General features: G+C 42.7%; 1 protein-coding gene across 4 annotated transcripts in view; it reads right to left on the bottom strand.

Annotated features, from left to right (window-relative positions):
* DACH2 (dachshund family transcription factor 2) overlaps positions 1-24,287 on the bottom strand; it is a 401,104-nt gene that overhangs the window by 78,893 nt on the left and 297,924 nt on the right. For all 4 annotated transcript variants that reach the window (XM_056859519.1, XM_056859520.1, XM_056859521.1 and 1 more), the window contains 2 exons: positions 21,912-22,067; positions 13,203-13,375 (listed from right to left, as the gene is read on the bottom strand). In XM_056859519.1, coding sequence (XP_056715497.1) covers positions 13,203-13,375; positions 21,912-22,067 — 329 coding nt within the window. The remainder of the gene's footprint in view (positions 1-13,202; positions 13,376-21,911; positions 22,068-24,287) is intronic.

The following is a 24,287-nucleotide window of genomic DNA, read 5'->3' as shown; positions in this document are numbered from 1 at the left end:
AAACTATAAGATAAAAAACAAATAAAATAAAACCTACATACAGCAACAGTGTTTTGTGTTGTGTAGGCTCCCATGATGTAAGTAATGGGCCCCGCCTGCTAACCTGCTCCCTAAAATATCACTGGTTTGCTCATTTCTATATATAGGGTACCTACATTCAGTTCAACAATTACTTTGATAAAACATTTTGTTATGTGCAAATGGCTTTACATACCTATTAGGTCCATAAATTACCATATAGCAGATATTCAACACAAAAAACAGCAACAATTTGTTGTTGACAAAGGACAGCTGGACATATAAAGGGCCCCATTACCTTCAATAGTTTAGGTCCTCATCAAACTTAAATCCGGCCCTGCAGGCAAGTATGTGGTTGCTGATTGGCTAGCCACAGTGGTGCCGGTTGCTGACACCAGTGAGGGCAGCTAGCCAATAAGCAACCAAGAGTTTCTATGGTCCTGACTCAGGTGCTTCAGCTTATGTGCTGCCTCCCAATAATTACCAGTAAGGGCAGGAAGGAATTCCTCCCCCCCCCCCAACTGTTCTAATGCAACAGCAGCTGGTGGTTTCTACAAATGAATCATTATGCCGTTGATGGTAACTGAACTAAATCTGGAAGGCAATACCTTCTTCAGCTTTAGAGAGCCAGCATGGTGTAGTGGTTAAGAGCGGTGGTTGGGAGCGGTGGACTCTAATTTGGTGAACTGGGTTGGTTTCCCCACTCCTACACATGAAGCCAGCTGGGTGACCTTGGGCTAGTCAGAGCTCTCTCAGAGCTCTCTCAGCCCCACCTACCTCACAGGGTGTCTGTTGTGGGGAGAGGAAGGGAAGGCAATTGTAGGCCGGTTTGATTCTTCCTTAAGTGGTAGAGAAAGTCAGCATATAAAAACCAACGACTCCTCCTCCTCCTCCTTCTTCTTCTGCCTGTGCCTAAACCTATTGAAATGGGAACTGAAGTGGGCTGAACACACAGAAAGAACAAGCTGAAGACTTGACTTGTTATTGAGCAGGATCCTGGGTAACACCTGGGATTTCCTCTCCCTAGTATATTATAAGGTGTCTGAGTCCCAACCAGCTGCTGAAGGGTAAATGAAGAAGACGAGCTGGCCATCTGGTGGTGATTTTCCTATGAAGCTCTATTTTCTGCTGATATAATGCCCAGACCTTTAGATCATGTTAAATAGGAATGCTGACCTTTGTTTAAAGTTATATTTTTTATCTGTGTGCGCACCCTGAAAATTTGTAAGGGAGGATAGAGAACACACACTTTCTGAAATAATTTATACAGATTTTGGAACATAATGTTTTTTTTTAAGCAGAAACATTTTGGAAATATCCCTGTTTCTAATCATTTCAACCTTTTGGGAGAGACTGATAATACTAACAAGGAATCGATGAAATTGAAAGAAAATCTAAATGATTATTGAAACAGAGGATAAAGAGGATGAAAGAAAGGCTCGGTCTAAATTATCAGAATTGACTGCTCCTACAAGCAGACAACACAGCCTGCACTGGATCCGCAGAGAGCTACTTGTACCCATCTCCCCAAAAAGCTGGACCCTGGACCAGCTAATTCTAACAACGAACGCTCAGCTTTCTCTCATTCTATCCAAATTCAAGTTGCCCGTTTCTCAGATTTACAGATACCCACTGAAGTGTATCTTTCCCAGAACCTACCTCCGCAGATGAGTTCCCATTCAAGGGATCACCTACAGCCACTAAGAAGTGTTATCCTTCTTTTGTCAAGGCCTTGACTACTTATTCACAACTATCTGAGCCAGCCAAATTTACAAATACACATGCCCTCATACTTATACATGTATAGTGTACCTAGTCTTGACATAATCAACTTGACCTTAGTACTCTGGTGGTGATATTTTATAGTATTGATCTTCATGTGTGTGCCAAGCCTTTAGAGAAGCGGTGACGTTAAGGCATGCTTGTTTATTTTTACTTCCAGGCCAGCTATAATTACTCATCCAAATGTTAATCTATTAATGAGTTCCTTAAGGACTTAATGGCATTTCTCTGCTGACAAGTGGGTTTTGGAGCTCTGTCTGAATACTGGAAATTTTATTCATACTGTACATTTGTCTTGATATTTCTTGTTAAATTGATGAGGCATTCCCTCTTGGAATCTACCGGGCAGCATAATGTAGGAGTGAACTCACTAATGAAACTGGAGAAAAGATATAAAAATGGCTGTCGAAAAAACATAATTCCGATTCAGCATTTGATACCCCCAAAACACAATTTAAGCTTGCAAATGTATGGGGAAAATGAGGACCAGCAATGATTGTTGAAAATATTCTCAACATTTTTTTTTGCAGTCAAGTCACAGATGATTTATGGCGACCCTGTAGGGTTTTCAAAGCAAGAGATGTTCAGAGGTGGTTTGCCACTGCCTGCCTCCACATCACAACTCTGGTATTCCTTGGAGGTCTCCCATCCAAATACTTGCCAGGGTCAAGGTTGAGTGTTTGGCCTCAGGTCACAGTCAACTTCCTATTGCAGAGTGGGAATTTGAACCTAGGTTCCCCAGATCCCAGTCAGACACCTTAACCACTACATAAAGTGTAGCAGTATCAGTACTGCTACACTTTATGTATCCCTGTAAGGAACATGGTGACTATCCTGATTGTTGGAATGTCGTCATGGATTACTGAAGCTTGAATAAGATTGATGATTTGTAAGTATGATAATGTATATATTTTGTATAATTTGGTAGGTTATGTGGTTTGTATGTGTGTAAAATAATTGTATGTATGTAAATTGTTTGTTACTTGCTATATATTTCCAGAGGGGACTGAGGAAGAACTGAACAGAAGAATTTTGAAACGGCCATTCCCCTTTTCACTTGAACTTCAGGATCACATTTACCTGATAATGGAAAAACTATATGCAAATAATTTACAAGAACTTTCTGCCTTGACCATGCAGACATAAGATATTTGTATATATGTTGTAGAACATTATATTATGTGATGACATGATGGTAGCTCACTAATAGATATTTTTGCACTTTGTTTACAAGTTGTGTCGCTCCTGTACTTATTTCCTAACTTCATAGTACTAGCACAGTGGTGTCTTGTTTTTCTGTCAGTACCTGGAGGTTGGCAGCCCTAACGTGGATGGCTCTCTCTTCTGAACCCTTCTTGTGGTTTCTTTTGAGAGTGAAGTTTGAACGCATTTTCCTAGGGAGGTTTGATAGTATGTTTTCAGCAGTTTCTCCAGTGATCTGGAATGGGTTGTCATTGCCAGTCAGAACTGGGCCTTCTTTGGTGGTTACAGAAGAGGCTACAAGAGACAGCCTTTTCTGGAATTCTTGATGTGCTGATTTTATTTGGTCTTGATTGTTTTAAATAACAGGCGTTGTCAGTTTTATACTTATGCTGAGTGGTGGTTTTACATGAACCGCTATAAGCCTTTTGGAAAAGGCAGGCTATAATTGTCTTAAGGAACAAATGTTCTAGTCCAGTGGCAGGGAGAGAAAGAACTGCAGAAAGACTGAGGATGGCTAGCTTATGGTAAAGGTGCCAATCCAGAAAAGTGATCCTTCTGTTGACCTGGTCTCTGAGATTTGACAACACACTTCAGGTTCTAGGCTTGTCCTTCCACAGGCAAAGGCCAGAAGAACTTAGGGGAGTGGACTGGTGGTAAATATTGTTCCCTAGAAGCTTGAATACTACTAGATTCCTTCATTTGAATAGAGTATCTTTGGAAACAGTCATACGTATGGTCCAATAGAATCTGGAAAAAAATGTTCCTCTCCAGTGTGTATTAGTTTTAAAAACCAGATGTTCACGTACTAATTTAACTGCATTGCAACTATTTCTCATCAACTCATTAATTGCCAGCTGCTCGGCCAAACACAGAACATATCCACAGATAATCAGATGAATATTGGTAAATAGCTAACCAAGAATACACCACGGAGGCACTTCTTAAGCAGTCAAGGAAGAGAAGAAGAGTTGGTTTTTATATGCCAATTTTCTCTAAGTTTTAAGGAGAATCAAAACGGCTTACTATCTCCTTCCCTTCCTCTTCCCACAACAGACACCTTATGAGGTAGGTGAGACTGAGAAAGCTTGAAGAGATCTGTGACTAGCCCAAGATCACCCAGCTGGCTTTATGTGGACAAGTGGGGAAACCAACCTGGTTCTCCAGATTAGAGTCTGCCGCTCATGTGGAGGAGCAGGGAATCAAACCCGGTTCTCCAGATTAGAGTTCACTGCTCTTAACCCCTATACCATGCTGGCTTTCTAGGGAAGTTCCCTTACAAATATTAAAACATTTCTGGGCCCCTTATTAAAACTGTTACTAAGGATAACTTAAAAAATATCTTAACAACCCAGTGCCTGTGCAGAAGACAACAGAAGAGGGATGGTTCTTGTAGGTTATCCGGGCTGTGTAACCGTGGTCTTGGAATTTTCTTTCCTGACGTTTCGCCAGCAACTGTGGCAGGCATCTTCAGAGTAGTAACACTGAAGGACAGTGTCTCTCAGTGTCAAGGGTGTAGAAAGAGTAATATATAGTCAGAAAGGGGTTGGGTTTGAGCTGAGTATTGTCCTGCAAAAGTATTGTCCTGTAAGTATCAAGATAATGTGCTAATGAGGGTATGGTATGTTAATATGGAACCATTGTATCCTGAAGTGATCTGTTAATGTGTGTAATCCAAAACTAATCTGTATGGCTATTGTTGAATGTTGTCTTTGTCTGGAGGTTTTTCAGGGCAGGAAGCCAAGCCTTATTCATTCTTAAACTCTCCTCTTTTCTGTTAAAGTTGTGCTGATGTTTGTGAATTTCAATGGCTTCTCTGTGCAATCTGACAAAATAGTTGGTAGAATTGTCCAGTCTTTCAGTGTCTTGGAATAAGACCCTGTGTCCTGTTTGTGTCAGTCCATGTTCAGCCACTGCTGATTTCTCAGGTTGGCCAAGTCTGCAGTATCTTTCATGTTCTTTTATCCTTGTTTGTATGCTGCGTTTTGTGGTCCCGATGTAAACTTCTCCACAGCTGCAAGGTATACGATATACTCCTGCAGAGGTGAGGGGGTCTCTTTTGTCTTTTGCTGATCGTAGCATTTGTTGTATTTTCTTGGTGGGTTTAAACACTGTTTGTAGGTTATGTTTTTTCAAAAGTTTCTCCATCCTATCAGTGACTCCTTTAATAAATGGCAAGAATACCTTTCCTATGGGAGACTGTTTTTCTTGAGTTTTCTGATTTTTGTTTGGTTCAATGGCCCTTCTGATTTCATTCTTGGAGTAGCCGTTTGCTAGCAGTGCGTGATTTAGATGGTTAGTTTCTTCCTTGAGAAACTGTGGTTCACAGATCCGTCTTGCACGGTCCATTAATGTTTTGATTATTCCTCTTTTCTGTCGGGGGTGGTGGTTGGAGTTTTTGTGTAAGTAGCGATCTGTGTGAGTTGGTTTCCGGTAGACCTTGTGACCTAACTGAAGGTTTGATTTACGGATGACAAGGGTATCAAGAAATGGGAGTTTACCCTCAATTTCCTTTTCCATGGTAAACTGAATGTTTGGATGGATATTATTAAGATGGTTTAGAAAGTCCATTAATTTTTCTTCACCATGGCTCCAAATGGTAAATGTATCATCTACGAACCTGAACCAGACTGTAGGTTATGAACAGATTGATGGAGTAGCTATGGGAAGTCCACTCAGTCCAGTAATAGCAAACTTTTACATGGAATATTTTGAAAAGACAGCATTAGAATCAGCACCTTACAAACCTACAGTCTGGTTCAGGTTCGTAGATGATACATTTACCATTTGGAGCCATGGTGAAGAAAAATTAATGGACTTTCTAAACCATCTTAATAATATCCATCCAAACATTCAGTTTACCATGGAAAAGGAAATTGAGGGTAAACTCCCATTTCTTGATACCCTTGTCATCCGTAAATCAAACCTTCAGTTAGGTCACAAGGTCTACCGGAAACCAACTCACACAGATCGCTACTTACACAAAAACTCCAACCACCACCCCCGACAGAAAAGAGGAATAATCAAAACATTAATGGACCGTGCAAGACGGATCTGTGAACCACAGTTTCTCAAGGAAGAAACTAACCATCTAAATCACGCACTGCTAGCAAACGGCTACTCCAAGAATGAAATCAGAAGGGCCATTGAACCAAACAAAAATCAGAAAACTCAAGAAAAACAGTCTCCCATAGGAAAGGTATTCTTGCCATTTATTAAAGGAGTCACTGATAGGATGGAGAAACTTTTGAAAAAACATAACCTACAAACAGTGTTTAAACCCACCAAGAAAATACAACAAATGCTACGATCAGCAAAAGACAAAAGAGACCCCCTCACCTCTGCAGGAGTATATCGTATACCTTGCAGCTGTGGAGAAGTTTACATCGGGACCACAAAACGCAGCATACAAACAAGGATAAAAGAACATGAAAGATACTGCAGACTTGGCCAACCTGAGAAATCAGCAGTGGCTGAACATGGACTGACACAAACAGGACACAGGGTCTTATTCCAAGACACTGAAAGACTGGACAATTCTACCAACTATTTTGTCAGATTGCACAGAGAAGCCATTGAAATTCACAAACATCAGCACAACTTTAACAGAAAAGAGGAGAGTTTAAGAATGAATAAGGCTTGGCTTCCTGCCCTGAAAAACCTCCAGACAAAGACAACATTCAACAATAGCCATACAGATTAGTTTTGGATTACACACATTAACAGATCACTTCAGGATACAATGGTTCCATATTAACATACCATACCCTCATTAGCACATTATCTTGATACTTACAGGACAATACTTTTGCAGGACAATACTCAGCTCAAACCCAACCCCTTTCTGACTATATATTACTCTTTCTACACCCTTGACACTGAGAGACACTGTCCTTCAGTGTTACTACTCTGAAGATGCCTGCCACAGTTGCTGGCGAAACGTCAGGAAAGAAAATTCCAAGACCACGGTTACACAGCCCGGATAACCTACAAGAACCAATGAACTCTGACCGTGAAAGCCTTCGACAATATTTTAAACAGAAGAGGGAATTTTAAAGAATGGCCAAAGGGTTCATTTAAAGTAGAACTTCATGTTACAAAGAATGCATGCAATAAAATCATCATGGTTGGTGTAGTAGTTAAACACACTGGATAAGAATTTGGGGGACCTGGGTTCAAATCCCCTTTGTGCCATTAAGTTTTCCGGCTGACCTTAGGGCAGTCATTCTCTCTCTGTCAAACCTACTTAACAAGACTGCCGTGAGGATACAATGCAGAAGGCAAAACCATGTACACCACTCTAAGCTCCTTAGAAGAAAGATGAAACAAAGATGCACTAGATATACAGTTAATGGGTACATGAGCTTTGGACGATGACTATTTGTACCAGAGCAATGACAGTAGGGGGAAATGGGGGGTACCCACTGTGTTCCCCTTGAGGATCAATTTATACACTTTCTTTAGTGTAGTTGACAGGGAGGGAGCAAACCTGCATGTTAGCTGCCCTATTTCAGAAGCCAAGCAGGGGTTGACAGGATGGATTGCTCCTGTATAAAAAACAATTTCCCGCAGAAAGGAAATCAGATATAAGCTTTCTTTCTCTGACATGCTTCTTGAGATTTTTTTTTTAAAGTTATAGAAGAATTTAGTCATCATACCCCAAGAGGAGAGGATAGGCTCAGTGGAAGAGAATGTGCTTTATGCGCAGAAGGTTTCCGTTTCAATCCCCAGCATCTTCAAAGATTTAAGCAATAGAGAAGACTAGATGGACCAATGGCCAGACTCAGTACAAGACAGCCGCTTTATATATGTTCAAGTGGTTCTGCTCAGACACGGGTTAAGGATAGTAAGAACTAGGTCTCTGTCACACAAAGGGTTTTTTGCTTCCTTTGCTTATTGGGAAGTCTGAGGGATTGGGAGGGTTCTTTTCTGCCAACATTTTGAATGGTTGAAGGGGAAGGAGCTTCACGTTCCAGAAGGCTTACTGTTATAAAGAAAGAATTGCTGGCACAGGTAGCTTTTCCTAGAGTAGACAATGATTAAAAGACTGTCCAACGGATGAGAAGGACATGTTGGTGTCTGCTAATGCTAATGGCTGATCCTATGTTTTCCAAAATGCAGACAAACAAGTATCCTCCTGATTTGTCAGAATTCCTAACAAGCCACATTGTCTTTCCTTCTAATTGGAAATACCTTATGAATTGCCACAAGAATGTAAGAAGAGCCCTACTGGAGCAGACCAATGGTCCATCTGGTTTCCCACAGTGGCCAACCAGATGCTCCCAGAGTGTCAACAAAACAAGGTCCCACCCCTGTTGTTGACAGAGGAGCACTGCTTTTTAACATGGACATTCTAGCCGTCATGACCTTTTGATGGACCTCTCCTCTATGAATTTGTCTCATATATATAGCCATCTAAACCAGCGTCTAGCACAGTGGTTCCCGAAGTGGGCAGTACTACCCCCTGGGATTACCTAGGGGGGCCCTGAGAGGCAAGGGGGCAGCCGGGGGGCGCTAGAGGTGGTCCCTTGTGTTGTTCACTAATTTACAATAGATCAAGCTATGGCACCAGGCTGGCAAATTTGGTGGAAACTATCAGAATTTCCCCCCAGACATTGAAAAGCTGGTACCACTGGATCAAGTTCATCAGTTTTGTTGCATAAATTTCAATTAAAAAGTTGTAATTTGATTCTGAATAGATGTGCAATTAATTGTCACTGTTTTGAAATTTTATTGTTATTATCTTTAGTGTGTCATACAAACCTGTTTTGAATAATGCTTTTTATAGGATAGGGTAGGGGGCGCAGGGGTTGAGTTTGTGGAACCAAGGGGGCGGTGGGCCAAAAAATTTGGGAGCCACTGGTCTAGCACTACATTTTCTGGCAGCGCGTTCCATAAACTAATTATGCATTGTGTGAAAAGGGGCTCTGTTTTGTGCTGTATCTTGCAATGAGCACATTTCCAGGAAACTTAATAAGTTCCTCTCAGAACTGAAACAAAGTGTTCTCCTGTAGCACAGAGAGGGTATGGGCAAATTTAGGGGTGGGGTGACACCATGTCCCTCTGAGTATTTTAACAGTGCAGTCCTAAGCAGAGTTTTTCCCTTCTGTGTTGTTTGAAAAGACTGGTCTTAGAACGGAATAACTCTGCTGAGGATGCCACTGTAAATAACCTGCCTAATAGTTTTACTGCCTAACCATTCTCTTCCTTCATATGGTTCACTTTCTTCAAACTAATTTAGACTTCTTCTATCTCTATCCAATCTTCTTTCTGCTCTAAAAACATTCCCTGTTTGATGCAGTGTCTGAGTGATTTAAATGATGTTCCCAGGCTTAATGACAATAATGCTATTTCCAGTCCACATTATTGCTGTATTTGTTATTAACTACTAACGGCTGAGCCAACATTAAAAGGACACAGAGCATAACAAAGGTTTAATAATGACTGACCTAACAATATTCCTCGGTTGTCTCTGAAAGCACATGGATTTGTAAAAATGCCCACAGATTTTGCAAGTCCAGAATACCATACTTTCTCACAATCCCTATTTATCAGGGACAATCTTTTTATTTTTTGGGCCCTATGACAGGTAAACCACGATCTCTATTTTTACCGTGTGGGTTATATCTTGTTAAAAAGGGCCATGTGAATCATTAGACTTGTACCTTAATGCTCAGCTGCTTTCTTGTCATCGCCAGAAGTTAAATCTCAGAGTGGGAAGCGGATGCATAATCTCTAATACATGCGCATGAGCGCAAAGGCCGCAGCACAACGTCGCATGCATGCAGCGGCTCAGATTCAATTTGGACTGATGAAAAGACCATTGTGAGTCCTTAGGTTAGCTCTAACTCAAGGAACAACCAGCCTCTTGACCAGCGGAAGATGAGCAGTTGAACAGGAAATTATAATAGCAGATGGAAACGACTAATGGGGCAAAGGTAGGCTGGCAAGAGAACCAGGGCGATACATCAGGTCCTTGTTGTTGTTTTTTTCTGTGAAATGTTGGCAGGTACAACAACCATGGAAGACCTTTTTTGGTGGCACAGCCTCGCGGTTTTCGATGGGGCATTTCCCCCTTTTCTAATTTTAAAAATGTTTTTCCCCCCTCCATGGCAGCCAGGAATCCTCTCAGGAGGCGGCGCGGCTCCGCCACTCCTGGCTGCCGCGGATCTACCCCCCCTTCAGGATTGCGCTCGTAGCCATGAAATCTCCAAAACTTTACAATTCTAATGTCATCAAAAGAAGGGAAGCAAAACAAGGCTTCACCCACTGATCTGAGGGAATATGGAAGGTGAGGTCCAACTTGCAGCCACCCTCTCTAGAACCTCCTGTCATGCATGATTGACCAATATATGCGCTGCTTTGTCGGCCTGCAAGTCTCTGATCCATGCAACCTTTTTTATTCATGGACTTTGTTTTCTTGTCTGTCGACCCATTCCTCTCTGTGGTACGTCCACCATGACAACTGGGTTTCTGGACTAGCCCACAGACCCAGTTCTCATATGTTCCAGCTGTCCCTGGCCCTAGTACAGCATGGCTATCTATCTAAGTATCAGAGACTTCACAAAACAATATTTCCTGCTCCCCCCTCCCCACAGTAGGCCTCTGAAATTTTGTTCCTGAGGGGAGTCAGTGGACACTTAGGAACAGCGCAAGGTGCAAAGTCAGAGTCTGCAGTGGGAAGGAGAAATTGCTGCAAGTCGCCACTCCCTCTGCTGACTTAAGTCTTCAGAACTGTATGACTGGATACATGCTGCTGTCCCTCTTTTTATTTGGAATGTTCTGCTAAATTTTGTTAGTGGGAATTCCTAGTGTCCCCTCCCCAGATTCCTTCTCATGGCCCCTAAAAGTTAAATCACTGAGTGGGGAATGGGTGCACCTCATCGATAGAGAACATACCCATGTTAATACAAATCCATGAATACTGCCATTTCACAGCCTGGTGCTGCAGAAATATATTCTGAACTGTTGATAGCATATTGAACTGCAATTATGTTTTTAAGTGTGCCTTATCCAAAAGGGCCGTAAGAAGAAGAAGAGTTGGTTTTTATAGGCTGACTTTCTCTACCACTTAAGGGAGAATCAAACAGGCTTACAATTGCCTTCCCTTCTCCTCCCCACAACAGACACCCTGTGAGGTAGGTGGGGCTGAGAGAGCTCTAAGAGAACTGTGACTAGCCCAAGGTCACCCAGCTGGCTTCATGTGTAGGAGTGGGGAAACAAATCCAGTTCACCGGACTAGCCTCCGCCACTCATGTGGAGAAGGGGGGGATCAAACCCAGCTCTCCAGATCAGAGTCCACAGCTCCAAACCACCGCTCTTAACCACTATACCATGCTGGCTCTCTTGTGTTTTTAATCTGTGGGAGATGGGGCCGTTGCAGAACAAACAAACACACAGAAGGCAGAGTAAAAAAAAGTGTGTTGCACAGGGACCTTTATAAGTGACCCCCAGTATCAGAACTGGGGTGTTAACAAGTATGTCCCTAATTTAATCTGTGAAACACTGGTGGGTTGAGAGGCAATGGTGGGGTATGAATCTCAGAAATAAAAGGACAAATAAAGAAAATGGGGAGAGGATAGAGAGACTAGACCAACCTTCGAAGTAAACAACAGAGTCACCTGACATTCTCTTTGGTCAGTCGCACTTTGGAGAAACAGAGTGTTGACATTTGGTTTAAGACTCTGATCCCGGGAATGACTCATAGCGAGCCAACTTTCAGACAGAGAAAGTTTTCTCAGCGGCGCTGTAAATCCCCGAAGGCAGGGATTTATAATAGAGTTTTTGACAGAGTCTTAACTATAGAAGTGCTAGTAGAAGCTGCTAATCACATTAGGTGAGATTATAGATGGCAGAGAAGTCTTTTGATACCTGGCCACCGTGGCTCTGCCTAATTTATAGTGCTCTTGTCAAGAAGAAATCAAATTTCATAGTTATGACATTTCTTTCCAGAGTACTAAATGTTAACTTTGCTGAGCTGGCATATTTTGGAGTGGGTTGGGGGCGGGGGGGAGAGACAGCTTTGTTCTAAATGGCAAATGTAATATATAGGGGGACGGGGACGGGACATGATAACTTCATTCAAAGACTTCCATTACGTAGACCTTACCCATGCCGGTGAGAAGCAGGCAAAGAGATACAATAGCTTACAATCTATAGGGGGTGGTGATGAGACAGCCGCTTTGGGATAGATGCTATGAAGGGCGAGGAGAAGATGCTTGATACTTTCCAAGTCCCTCGAATTCTTCCTTCCCCCTTAGACTCCCCCAAAACTGGGGGGTCAGGGGGGCCTCATGGATAAAATGCCCTGAGGCAGGGCAGATTCCACTGCAGTGGGGGAATTCTCCTTTCTACCACTTGTAGAAAGAGAACTTGTTCCACCATGTATGTTCTTCAGGGTCCAAGCATATGAGGCTAGAAAATGGGCCTGGGCCGGGAATATTAGGGGAGGTGTCCCGGTCCAAGCTGCATCTCCATGACCATGACACAGTCCATTTCTCTTCCAACTGCCATTACCAAGACCATCAGAGGGAGCAAAGGAAGCTTCCAGGCACCTATCCATGATCCTGGACCCAGAACATACTGAGGAGCAGCTTCTAAGCGCCATTCCTGACACTGTCAGAGGAACGTGAGGAACAGGATTGCCAACCTCCAGGTGGAGCCTAGAGATCTCCTGGAATTACAATTGGTCTCCAGACTAGCAAGATCAGTTCCCCTGGAGAAAATGGCTGCTTTGGGAAGAGGACTGTATGGTATTAACCCCCACTGAGGTCCCTCCCCTCCCCAAATCCCACCTTCTTTAGGCTCCACCCCCAAAATCTCCACAAATATCCCAACCTGGAGTTGGCAACCCTAACCAGGAAGCGACGGTTATTTCATAGCCTAAAATCAACAATCTGAATTTTGCCCAGAAACACAGAAAGAGCCTTGGATACTCACAGTGAAGGCTCCTTCTGCTCTGAGATAAAATCAACAATCTGAATTTTGCCCAGAAACACAGAAGGTGCCTGCAGAGATCTTTTACTCGCTGAAATACATTCAGCCCATAGGGTCCATTGTAAGTAACTACTGCATTCTGAACCCACTGTAGTTTTAAAATGCTCTTCGGAAACAGTGCCATATAAAACATATAACGGCTGAACCTGGATGTTCTCTGAGGTCATACAATTCTGCCGACTGTGTAGCTAGGCTCTGGGCCTTACCTTTATGACTGAGGCTCCGGCTCTCGACAGCGGGCTGTGCATCTGAGCGGCAGCTGCCATATTAGCTATAGTGTTGAGATGGTTCATCTGATTCATAGCCATTGCGACGGAAGCAGGAGGGAGGCCAACCGGAAGAAGGGGGTGGGGCATCATCATGAAGGGCAGATCTATCCCTGGGGAAGAAACCCAAAACAAATATGGCCATTAATTCAAGCCTTAATCTAATACCATACATTCAAGACTGTGAGCACCTAATTGGATTAATAACCTAAGATAATATTTACTCATTATTTAAAATATTCATTATTATTTATTTAGAAGACTAATATCCTGCTGCCACGGATGCTTACAAATATCACTTGGGACAGCATTGCTGAAGGATAGAGTTAAACCCTTTCCTTTCATGCTATCTTCTATACCTCCAAAAACCCCACATCTTCTATACCTCCAAAAACACACATGCAAACAGTTGCTAATAGCACCAACTAGGGGGAAAAGACATATGAAAGGTGCCATATCTCCCCCCCCTCCCACACACACAAACATATTAGCAATTCTCGGAGGATGTGATTTTGATCAGGGAAAATGCATAGAGAGGAAGGGTTAACTCTCCCTCCCCAGCATCCTTTCACCTATCGAACGGGCAGCACTCCATTGCTACTTTGAATTAAAAACAAGACATTGGAAGATGATTCCCATCGTATGTACCTGGGCAGTAAGAAATATCTGGTCCAAAACGTTAAGGGCTTTATTTTAATTACAGTCCATTCATGAAACCAGGATTCAGCACACTACTCTTTGCCTTGACAAATGATGCTTTCATCACCTTTGCTCCTGCTAGGCATCAATGTAGTTGTAGATGGCTTGACAGTAGCACCAGGGAACAAAGCCATGACGTCTTTGTTCATGTATCACATGAAACCAGTTTCCAGACTGCTCAGACACAGTGTGGAATCATGGTTTAATTAAACTAACCATAACTAACCCCAAACCTGGGCCACCACTACCCTCCTGTGCTTAGTTAGGGTACCTCAAACCAGGATCCACATCACGCTTATTAACCACAGGTAGTCTTTACAATTATTTTGCATTACGTACAACAATGGTATCCAGGCTTATTCCTTGTTTGTTTCCTGCTGGTGCCCCCCAGTAGGGGTGTGCGTTCAGCAAAGCTGAACTGAAAAAAACCCAAAAAAATACCTCATCAGTATTTTTCGGGGAGGGGACTAACCCCCCCCCCCAAATGGCAGCAATTTAAGGGAGCCAAAAAATGGATCCCAAGTAATGCTGAATTTTTTCAGCGTTATTCAAACTACTTCGGCCCTGCCACCATTTTTTCTATGGGGGGGGATCCCCTCTTCCCCTTCCCTTACCTGTTGGCTAGGTATCAGAGGTGGCAAGCAGTTCAGAGTTGAACACTGAACCCAACTGCTGCCTCCCATGTGGACCTCGTGGCTGGAATCCTCGGTATAGGGATCTGGTTTTTGGATTTTTTGAACCCATTGCAATTGTCTGTAATAAACTAACTTCAAACCATGATGGACCCTAATGAACCATAGTGGGAGTGACTTGCATTCAAGTAATCAAGAAACCACAGTTAGTTTAATTAAACCACGGTTTTGTGTTATGTCTGAATCAAACCATTAAGACAACAGGTATTAGGGGATTCACATAGGATTCTCTAGGTGACATTCACCATCAAGGAAACAGAAGGATTCTTATTTGCAATATCCCAGCTTTGCTTTATGCTGACGATACTGCTTTCCTATCTCAGATGAGAGTTGGCCTGCAGAGATCATTATTTTTTTCTTCTGAATATTGGATTAAGGAAGGCCTGAAAATAAACTAGCAGAAATCTAAAGTAGTTGTCTTCTCCGGAAGGAAGGAAGGAAGGAAGGAAGGAAGGAAGGAAGGAAGAAAGGAAGAAAGGAAGAAAGGAAGAAAGGAAGAAAGAAAGAAAGAAAGAAAGAAAGAAAGAAAGAAAGAAAGAAAGAAAGAAAGAAAGAAAGAAAGAAAGAAAGATCCTACAATGTTCAGATGGACTCTGAATGGTGAAGAAATCCAACAAGGAATGCTCATATTTGAGTATTCTTTTTTATTCTAATCTAAAATGGGGACCACGTCAGTCACTGATAAGAAAAAAGGCAAAAACCTGTGCCGGCAGCATATTACATTTTTTCCCAAAAATGGTGGTGGGAACTATGTTCAAGGTGCTGTTCCTATTTTCAACTTAGACGTTGTCCCAATTATAATCTGTGGAGTAGCCATAAAAATTGTTTCTGTTAATGAAAATATTGACCATCTTCTTTTATTCTTGTTGTGGAAATTATTAAACATTCCTCGTTGTGCAGTTGATTTGGCTCATTGTTCAGCACTGGGCCAACCTTCCCATGAGGCAAGGGCTTGGCTACAAGCATCTAGATTGTTCATCAAGTCATATTTGAGCAGTAAGGGTACTCCTGGTACTCCTGAAAGAGGACCTTATAGGTCATTATGGTTTGTCTTTGAGACACTCATGAACACATGAAGCTGCCTTATACTGAATTAGACCCTTGGTCCGTAACAGTCAGTATTGCCTATTCAGACTGGCAGCAGCTCTCCAGGGTCTCAGGCTGAGGTCTTTCAGATCACCTACTGCCTGGTCTTTTTAACTGGAGATGCCAGGGATTGAACCGGGGACCTTCTGCATGCCAAGCAAATGCTCTACCACTGAGCCATGCCCCCCACCAATCTCAGGAGGCATTACATTTTACTGTGTTTGCCAGTTCATTATGATATATGTTTTTATGACCTAGTCATATAGCTACTCGAACTTTAGCAATTGAAAATTTATTTTACTCATTTTGTCTATTGGGTGATAAGTGATTAATAACTATTCACTGTTCAAGATCAATGTATCATAGAGCTTTTATTGGATAAAAGAGAAGGGAAGGTTTCTTACCATTCCTCCCTAGAGTAATGCAAATTTTGGATAAAAAATTGAGAGGATTTAGAGGCTAAGAAAAGTTAAGGGTGCATTTTACTTGTATAATTGATAATTTGACTTTTAAAAAAATGATTTACGGCCTTGGTTTCTTAACCTGTTTCAATATTATCTACCCCAAACTCTTGGGGAATACAGAATGGTATAGATTTAAATAAGTAAGAAACCAACAAAGAAAAAGAGTTATGAAACAGTGCCTGTGGCATCTCACTTGTCTTCAAACCATACTGGCGGCTCCACCCCCACCCACCACCCGCCAAGCTCATGCAAACATAAGTCTTTGTTCCCTCATAGATACCCCCGCGGCAGCCTGGTAATCTTTCCTCATACTCCATGGAGTTTCAAAACTCCCAGACACCATCTGTCCATATTGAGTTGCATGCCTGCTTAAAGTCCAATTGACATGCAAACGAAATGCAAACTACAAACGGAATTTAACTGCACATCACCAGGTTTAAGGCACAATACATCAAGTCTTTGCAAAAGGGTGTGAAGGAAACACATCTCATGCTCGCAAATCAGACATAATGCCCGATATTCAACAAACCCTTGAATAGTCTCATGGAAGACGACTAAGGAATCAACGATAACGACAAAATTAGGGGGGGGGGGAATATCCTGTGAGAATGGAAAAATTCTGCATGTGAACCTCTCCAGCTGATTGAACGATACAACTCTGAGCACTCCCATGCCGCAGAACATAAAATTACATTGCAGTCCTAAGCAGTTATATCCGGACTTCAGTGGATTTAGAAGGGTGTAACGCTGCTTAGGATTGCCCTGCCAAAGAATCCACGGTATATTTCAGTCCCTCAAGTTGGCTATTGCAATCCTGTGTTTGTGAAAAGATTAAAATACTTCTAACTATGTACAAAACCAGAGATGACGGTACTGTAAGACTGATTCTGCACGCCCCCTGAAATCAGCAATACTGGCCTCTCAGATGAGAGTGAGGATCAAGGCAAAGAAATCAAATTATTCCAAATAATTCGCCCAAATGTGAGAAAGACGCAAATGAAAAACATTACAATGCAGATCTGATTTCTCCCTCATTCATTCGCTGTCTCCCTTTCACAACCGTTTTCTTGTCCCCCATGGCTTGTCACTCTACCGGGCAATTCATCTATATTCTCTTTCCTCTCTTGCCTGGACAATATCCTCTTTTGTACACTGAGACAGAAAAAGAAGACAGGATGTGGCAATGATGGTAAACCATCAAGCTTGGTAGAATGACCAAAGACACCCCCCCCCACTCTCCCATCTACCAGCTCACCAGCTGTAACTGGAAATCTTGTTTTCCAGCACTAAAAAAAATCTGGTTGATTTAAAAAATATGGGGCTAACATTTCTCCGAGTTGTCATGGGCACCTATCACATTCTCCTGAGGTCAAATCCAAAATATCCCACTGATTACAAAAAACTGGAAAAATGGTTCAGGTTTCTTTAAGAATACAAAGATCTTGACAGTTCATATTCATATAGGTTTGGAGAGAATACCATATATTATTTGAAATGCTGTAAGATTGTTACATATAATGTGTATTTATTGGTCTTTGACCACAAATAAAAATTCAATTCAATTCATATATTTCTTTCTTTTTAAAGGAGATTTCTTTTATATTGTCATACAACCAATTTAACAGGACATAAAATGTTTGTGAACATGTGCAGGATTGCACTCTTGATTAAAACCTGCATAAGGTGTCATCGAGTCACAGCCAACTCATGCAACCTCTCGGGGTTGCCAAGGCAAGAGGTGGTTTGCCATTGCCCTCTTCTGCATAGCCACCCTGGATTTCCCTAGCGGTCTCCTGTCTAAGTACTAACCAAGGCGGATGCTGCTTAGCTTCCAAGATTTGACGAGACTGGGCTAGCCTGGGCCACAACTCTTAATAAGGTGTACCATTTTACAAGATTCCAATTTACCAAACACTTCAGTGGTTTTCTTCTGTTCTTGATGCAAACCCTGAAACTTCGGTGTGTATGTGTGTGTGCGTGAATTCAGTCTTTTTTTTTTCTTTTTCATTTTTCTACTGTCTGATAAGCAACAATCTGAATATCTGGAAAAACTGGTCTATGGAAACCTTTCCCACAATACCAATTAAGAGGAAGTCAGGATCAAATGAGTAGCCTTAGGCACACCCTCAAGTGGGATCCTGTTTTAATCTATGTTAAAAAAAAGATATCCCACCTAAACTGTTTGGCCAAAGGCTTTGTGGCAGCTTATCCACAAACAATTGGTGGTTAAAAAAACCCCTCTCATAAAACCAACAACTAGCATGAGAAAATCAAATAAAAACATCATTAATAAATAAAAGTTAACAGCTGGAAAAGAAACCTGTTACTATATGTACACTTCATTTATACCCCATTTTTCTCCCCAATGGGAATGCAAAGCTGCTTACATCTTTCTCCCGTCTTCCATTTTATCCTCGCAACAACCCTGCAAGGTAGGTTAGGCTAAGAGAGTGTGTCTACACCAAGGCCACTCAAAGGATTCCATGGCAGAGTGAGGATTTGAACAGGCATCCCCCAGATCTTAGTCTGCTAGTCTAAGCACTACACAGCAGTGGCTTTCAATATACTAATCAGGGGGGGGGAATGCCACTTCCACGCAAGCTTTTGTGTTGGTCAAGTGAACAAAAAGGTTTTCATCTGATGCCTAAATCTGGGCTCTTTTACACCCTACATTAGTTAACATTGAACCAGTAAGGAAACACATAACTCCAAACTGTAATGGTTTCCTCAGGCGCAACACGGAGACAGCAATACACCTGGAGCAATACATATTGCGCAAGATAAAAAGGATAGGAGATACATGGACAGCAGAGAAATCATAAATGAAAATATCAATACAGTTATCTTCATCCTTAAAGCAGTTGACCATTCCTAATCCCTCTGGCCCACCCGGTAATGTTCTTTAAATTACTCTGTGTTTCAAAACAAATGAACAGCGGAAAAAGAGAAAGGAAGGGATAAGGACAGTATAAGGTTGAGAAGGAAGAGGAACGATTGAACCAAAGCTGGCCTATGATGCCCTGCTCTAAGTCCTTTATATTTCTCCCATGGATCAGAGGCTACAGTACCTTTCTCTTGAAAGTGGAACAATGGTAGGGTTACCAATCTCAAGGTGGGGCCTGGAGTTCTCCTGGAATCACAACTGCTTTCCCTGGGAAAAAATGGCAGCTAAGCAGCTAAGACGCCACCCCCCAGATTTCCCAGTTTCCCAATCTGGAATTGGTAATTCTAGATAGAAGTGAAGGAAAACTTTCTCACCTCTTAGTTTTCCTCATTGTTTTCCCAGGGGACACCATGACCATTACACCTTCGTTGGACCCTTTTTACCCTCTATGCTCCTGCCAGCCCAGCATCTCAGCCTCATTCCTCGGCTTTGTCTTGGCTGCGCCATAGCTATACTAGCAAAAGGCCTTTCCTCCTGAGCAGGATCCATTTTGTTCATCATGAAGAAGCTGGAGTATGCCATATCCTGAACCTTCCAGGGCTCGATGGGACCAAATTCATAGGCACCAGGACAGCAGATACTAGAAGAGTTGCCAGCCTTCCTGCATTGGTGGGAGACCTCCTGCCAATAGTCTCCATTGCTCACCACCACTCCAATCAGTGGCAGGGGAAAAATTAAGAAAAACTTGCTGTCCGCCTCTGCGCTTGTACGTCATTTGATGCAACATGGAAGTGACACTGGGTAGCTCTAGGGATTGCTGTGAACTCTATGGTTGTACCACTGTGACTTTCAGGTCACTGACATCACACCCCCATGTCCCCACCCCTCAAAGCTCTCGTTGGTTGCCAGGCACAGCCTAGCAACTCTAGATACTGGGGGAGCCAATGTGGCGTAGTGGTTAAAAGTTGTGGACTCTAATCTGGAGAACTGGTTTGTTTCCCCACTCGTCCACATGAAGCCTGCTGGGTGACCTTGGGCTAGTCACAGTTCTTTTAGAACTCTCTCAGCCCCACCTACCTCACAAAGTGTCTGCTGTGGGGAGAAGAAGGGAAGGAGATTGTAGGCCAGTTTGAGACTCCTTCAAGGTAGAGAACAGGGGGGTAACAAAACCAACTCTTCTTGTTCTTCTGTTCCAAAGGCAAAACCCCACCATTTACTTAGCCCCACTGACCCTGATTTTACATGCTGTCTGTTTTCATTATGCCCGCCTGTTGCTTTTAGCCTTCTTATTTTGGTTGTTTTTAAAAAGTGGTTTTATATGTTGGTTGCTTTTAAGGGCAATATAAGAATTTATCTGTACAGCAGTACTGCTCAGATGCTGCGATCTTTGCTTATATCTGATGTTCTAACGTTGATCATTGCATTTTAGATTTTATATTACTGAGTGGTTATTAGCTGCCACATGGATATATGTTTTTTGGTTGAAAAAGTGCAGGATATAAATATGGGAAAGAAACAATCCAATCTGGATTTGATCAGAGCAAGGATAACAGTGGCAAATCACGCTTGTCAAAGAAAGCCCAGAGATGACACACCAAGCAATGTTGGACGCGGGTAGAGGAGAAGTTCTCACATTTTGCTGTCATCACTGCCACAAGAAATGTCAGAGAAAACAGGCCCCAGCCTGAGTGCATCACGAGTTTTCCTTCAACATGCTTTGCTGCCCCTTAACCTGTGGCAAAACCGAGGAGCCAATCTGGGGCTGCGGGAAGGGTGAGGATGTCCAGGGGGGGTGCGCAAACATGCCAAGGAACCTGGCTCTCCCCTCCCCATTTCACCTTCACGACAATCCCAGGCAGTAAGGTACACTGTAGAGCAGGGGTGTCGAACTCGATTGTTACGAGGGCTGAATATGACGTAAATGTCACTTGGTTGGGCCAGGCCAGGCCTCGCCAGCCCAGATCGAGAGTGGGGGGGGGGGCGCTGTCTCGGCTGGTGAGTTTGCAGCGAGCTTGCCAGCCCAGATCGGGACTGGGGGTGGGGGTGTATGTTTGACAATCCTGCTGTAGAGTGTGAACGAATGGTTCAGGGTCACTTAGTGAGCTTTAAAGCGGTGTGGGGTTTGAACGACGACCCCCTTGATTCAAGTCTGAAACTCTAACCGCCACAACACGCAGGTCAGAACAGAGGCCTATATGAACAGAGGCCAACTGTGCGCCATGCAGACACAGATGAATGACCGTGTTTGCTAGCTGAAGGTATCAGAAGTCACTGCGCATAGACAGTGAGAAAGAGAGAAAGACAGAACGACTGGGCCAAGGTCCCCCAATGAGCTTTGTGGCAGAGCGGGGATTTGAAACTCATGAAGCTCTCTTAACCTACCTCACAAGGTGATTGTCAGGGTAAAAAAGCGGGTAGAGATACCACATATGCTGCCCTGAGCTTCTCGAGAAAAGAGTGGGATAAAAATTATATATAAATAAAACTTGGGAGGGGAAAATGGTTTATTTCTCAGTGCAAATATAAAGAACGCTGTATGTACAGTAAGAGTTGTTCAACAATGGAATCAGCTACCTAGGGAGGTGGTGAGCTCCCCCTCACTGGCGGTCTTTAAGTAGAGGCTGGACAAACCCTTGTCAGGGATGCTCTAGGCTAGGCTGATCCTGGGGTTGGACTAGATGGCCTGAATGGCCCCTTCCACCTCAATGATATGATACATCTCCTCCAACTTTTTGGACAGAAACATGCTAGATGCAGGCTTCTGCTTTCCACCCTCCCTGCAAAATGCAACTCAGAGTTTGGGTTTTAAGGCCCAAGTACGTACTGTTAGTGAGCAGATGGTTCTGCTGCAGTGGGCTGAGTGGATGAGCAGTTCCCAGACTGGGCTGCCCCGACAGCGATGCGTGGCTAACTCCGTGATGGGATCCCGTGGTGATGGGGGACTGGAGCTTCTCTTTATCCCATGAGGATTCGCTTCCACCTGAAAAACAGTGTGTACAATAGGTGTTCAAAGGTGCTATGGAGGCGGCAGGCAGCCAACTGTTTCTCCTTATCCACGCAGGACAATGAGAGCTGGAGGTTGAGAGGAGGAAGGCTAGCTAAGCCGGGTTCACACCACATCAATTGCAGCTTAGGTAAACCATCACCCACTAGGGCTGGCTTGGCCACCACACAAAGTCCTCTAGGCGACAGAGCAAGGCTTCTGCCCAGTCAGGATCCTGCTACGGTAAAAACGATTCGGCAGTTTCTCAACAGGAAAAGTACGCCAGAGCTGTATGTGTGTACTTTCATCGCACAAGCATAAAAATGAGTACTGACTGGGTCGATGTTGGTCTCCTGAGTATCACCTTTGACCATCCTCACCATCGAGGATATTCTTGTCATTTCTAAGAAGCGGTTATGGAGTTAGGACACCATCTTGTTAATCTAAACTGGACAACTGGTTTAAAATTGAATGTTTTAACCTTACATTTATATTGTAATACATTGTAAGTTGTTATTGTTGTTAAGGAATTAAGAGAATTCCTCTTAACAGAGCCAATTAGAAGTTTGCACATTTTCCCACAGCCCATGTTCTGTGTTTCTGTATCAGTTTTTCATTGCTTTTAATGTTATTTTATTTGCTGTGCATTGTGCTTAATAAAGCATTAAAAAATGAGTACTGACCACAGAACTCCTGGGAACCTCGTTTTTTAAAAAGAGAAAACAAGCTTCTAATCCTTAATCATGCAAAGATAGGCTTGAAATTATGCCATCTATGTCTGGGGAAACTGCAGAGTAAGCCTGAGTCCAGCAGTCAGGAAGAACATTTTCATTGCCCTGGACAGGGTGTTGCTCTTTCATATGACAGAACCATTGTGTACCCATGGGTATAATTTATAAAGGTCAGAGAATGCAGCTTTTCTTAGCACAATTTGTAATAACTTGGCACAGAAAGTTGTTTGGTTTTTGCAAAGGGAGAAGTTGTGGAGTAATGATTAGAGTATTGATTTAGGACCTAGAAGACTTTGGTTCAAATCCCCATACTGCCATGAAGCTCTCTGGGTGAGCTTGAGCCCGTCACACTCTTTCAGTCTAAACTACCTAACAGGTTGTTGTGAGGATTAAATGTGGAAGGAACAGTCACATGCATCCACCTGTGCTCCTCCAAGGAAGGGCAGGAGAAAAATGTACTAGATAGATAAAATGCAACCAAGCCACTGTCCTGATATCCAGATGCAAACTGTGATCCATGTAGTCTATCACCTTAACTTGACCAACAATGTCACCATCAATCTCTTAGCTATCCAGTAGGGAAACTGGACCCACCTAACACAAGCATTCCCCATCAGCCCAACCTTCCCAAGTTCTCTTTTCTTGTTGCACTGTGCAAAACAAAAACAAACAAAAACAAATGAGAGAGAGAATAAACTAGGCAACATGTTGTAATATGAACTATACAATTAATTTTGTTTAGGGTTGCCAGAGCGATGGCAGGAGAAAAACAAAAAATTAAAAATGTTCATTGGTGTAATGTCACTTCCAGGATAACCCAGAAGTAATGTCACGCCTCTCTAGGATTTGGCCAAAACTTTGTGGTAAAACCAGAAAAAGACATCAGTCCTCTCTAGTTTTACCATAGTTTCAGCCAATTCCTAGAGAGGCATGGCATCACTTCTAGGTTTTCCTGGGAGTGACAGCACATCATCGGCCACTGCCCCATGTCGCCTTCTTCGATCTCCCTAATCTTTTTGTGTGTACATTACATTCCTTGCTGTAATTATTACATATAGGCAAAAATAGTCAAAGTGGAACTCCTACTCCTTTAATAAAACCATTTGATTAGATTTTGCATTGGTAAAGGGGGGGAGCCTATCTGGGTTATTGACACTGCCAGGAATTCATTAACTTGATTTCCAATTAGAATCGGTAATGCTTGGTTGACATGTAAGGGACAGTGGCAGGAGGAAAAAATGTATCTTAATTGAAGATGAACGTAACAGCACAGAAACACTCAACATTCTTTATGATAAGCACTTGGCTAATAAAAGTGATTAATGCTATCAAATAGAAAAAATCTGAAAGATCAATGATTGAGGGGGGGAAAGGGAAACGCTCCATCATTTTAATACTACAGCCAAGCTATGAATTACCTTTACTATTACAGATTCGCAATTTGCAAAAATGATGAGCAATGCATTGACAAAGAAAGATGCATTTA

The sequence above is a fragment of the Euleptes europaea genome, chromosome 13, assembly GCF_029931775.1.
Source record: "Euleptes europaea isolate rEulEur1 chromosome 13, rEulEur1.hap1, whole genome shotgun sequence".
NCBI classification, from domain to species: Eukaryota; Metazoa; Chordata; class Lepidosauria; order Squamata; family Sphaerodactylidae; genus Euleptes; species Euleptes europaea.
This window is presented reverse-complemented; position numbering and strand designations above follow the sequence as displayed.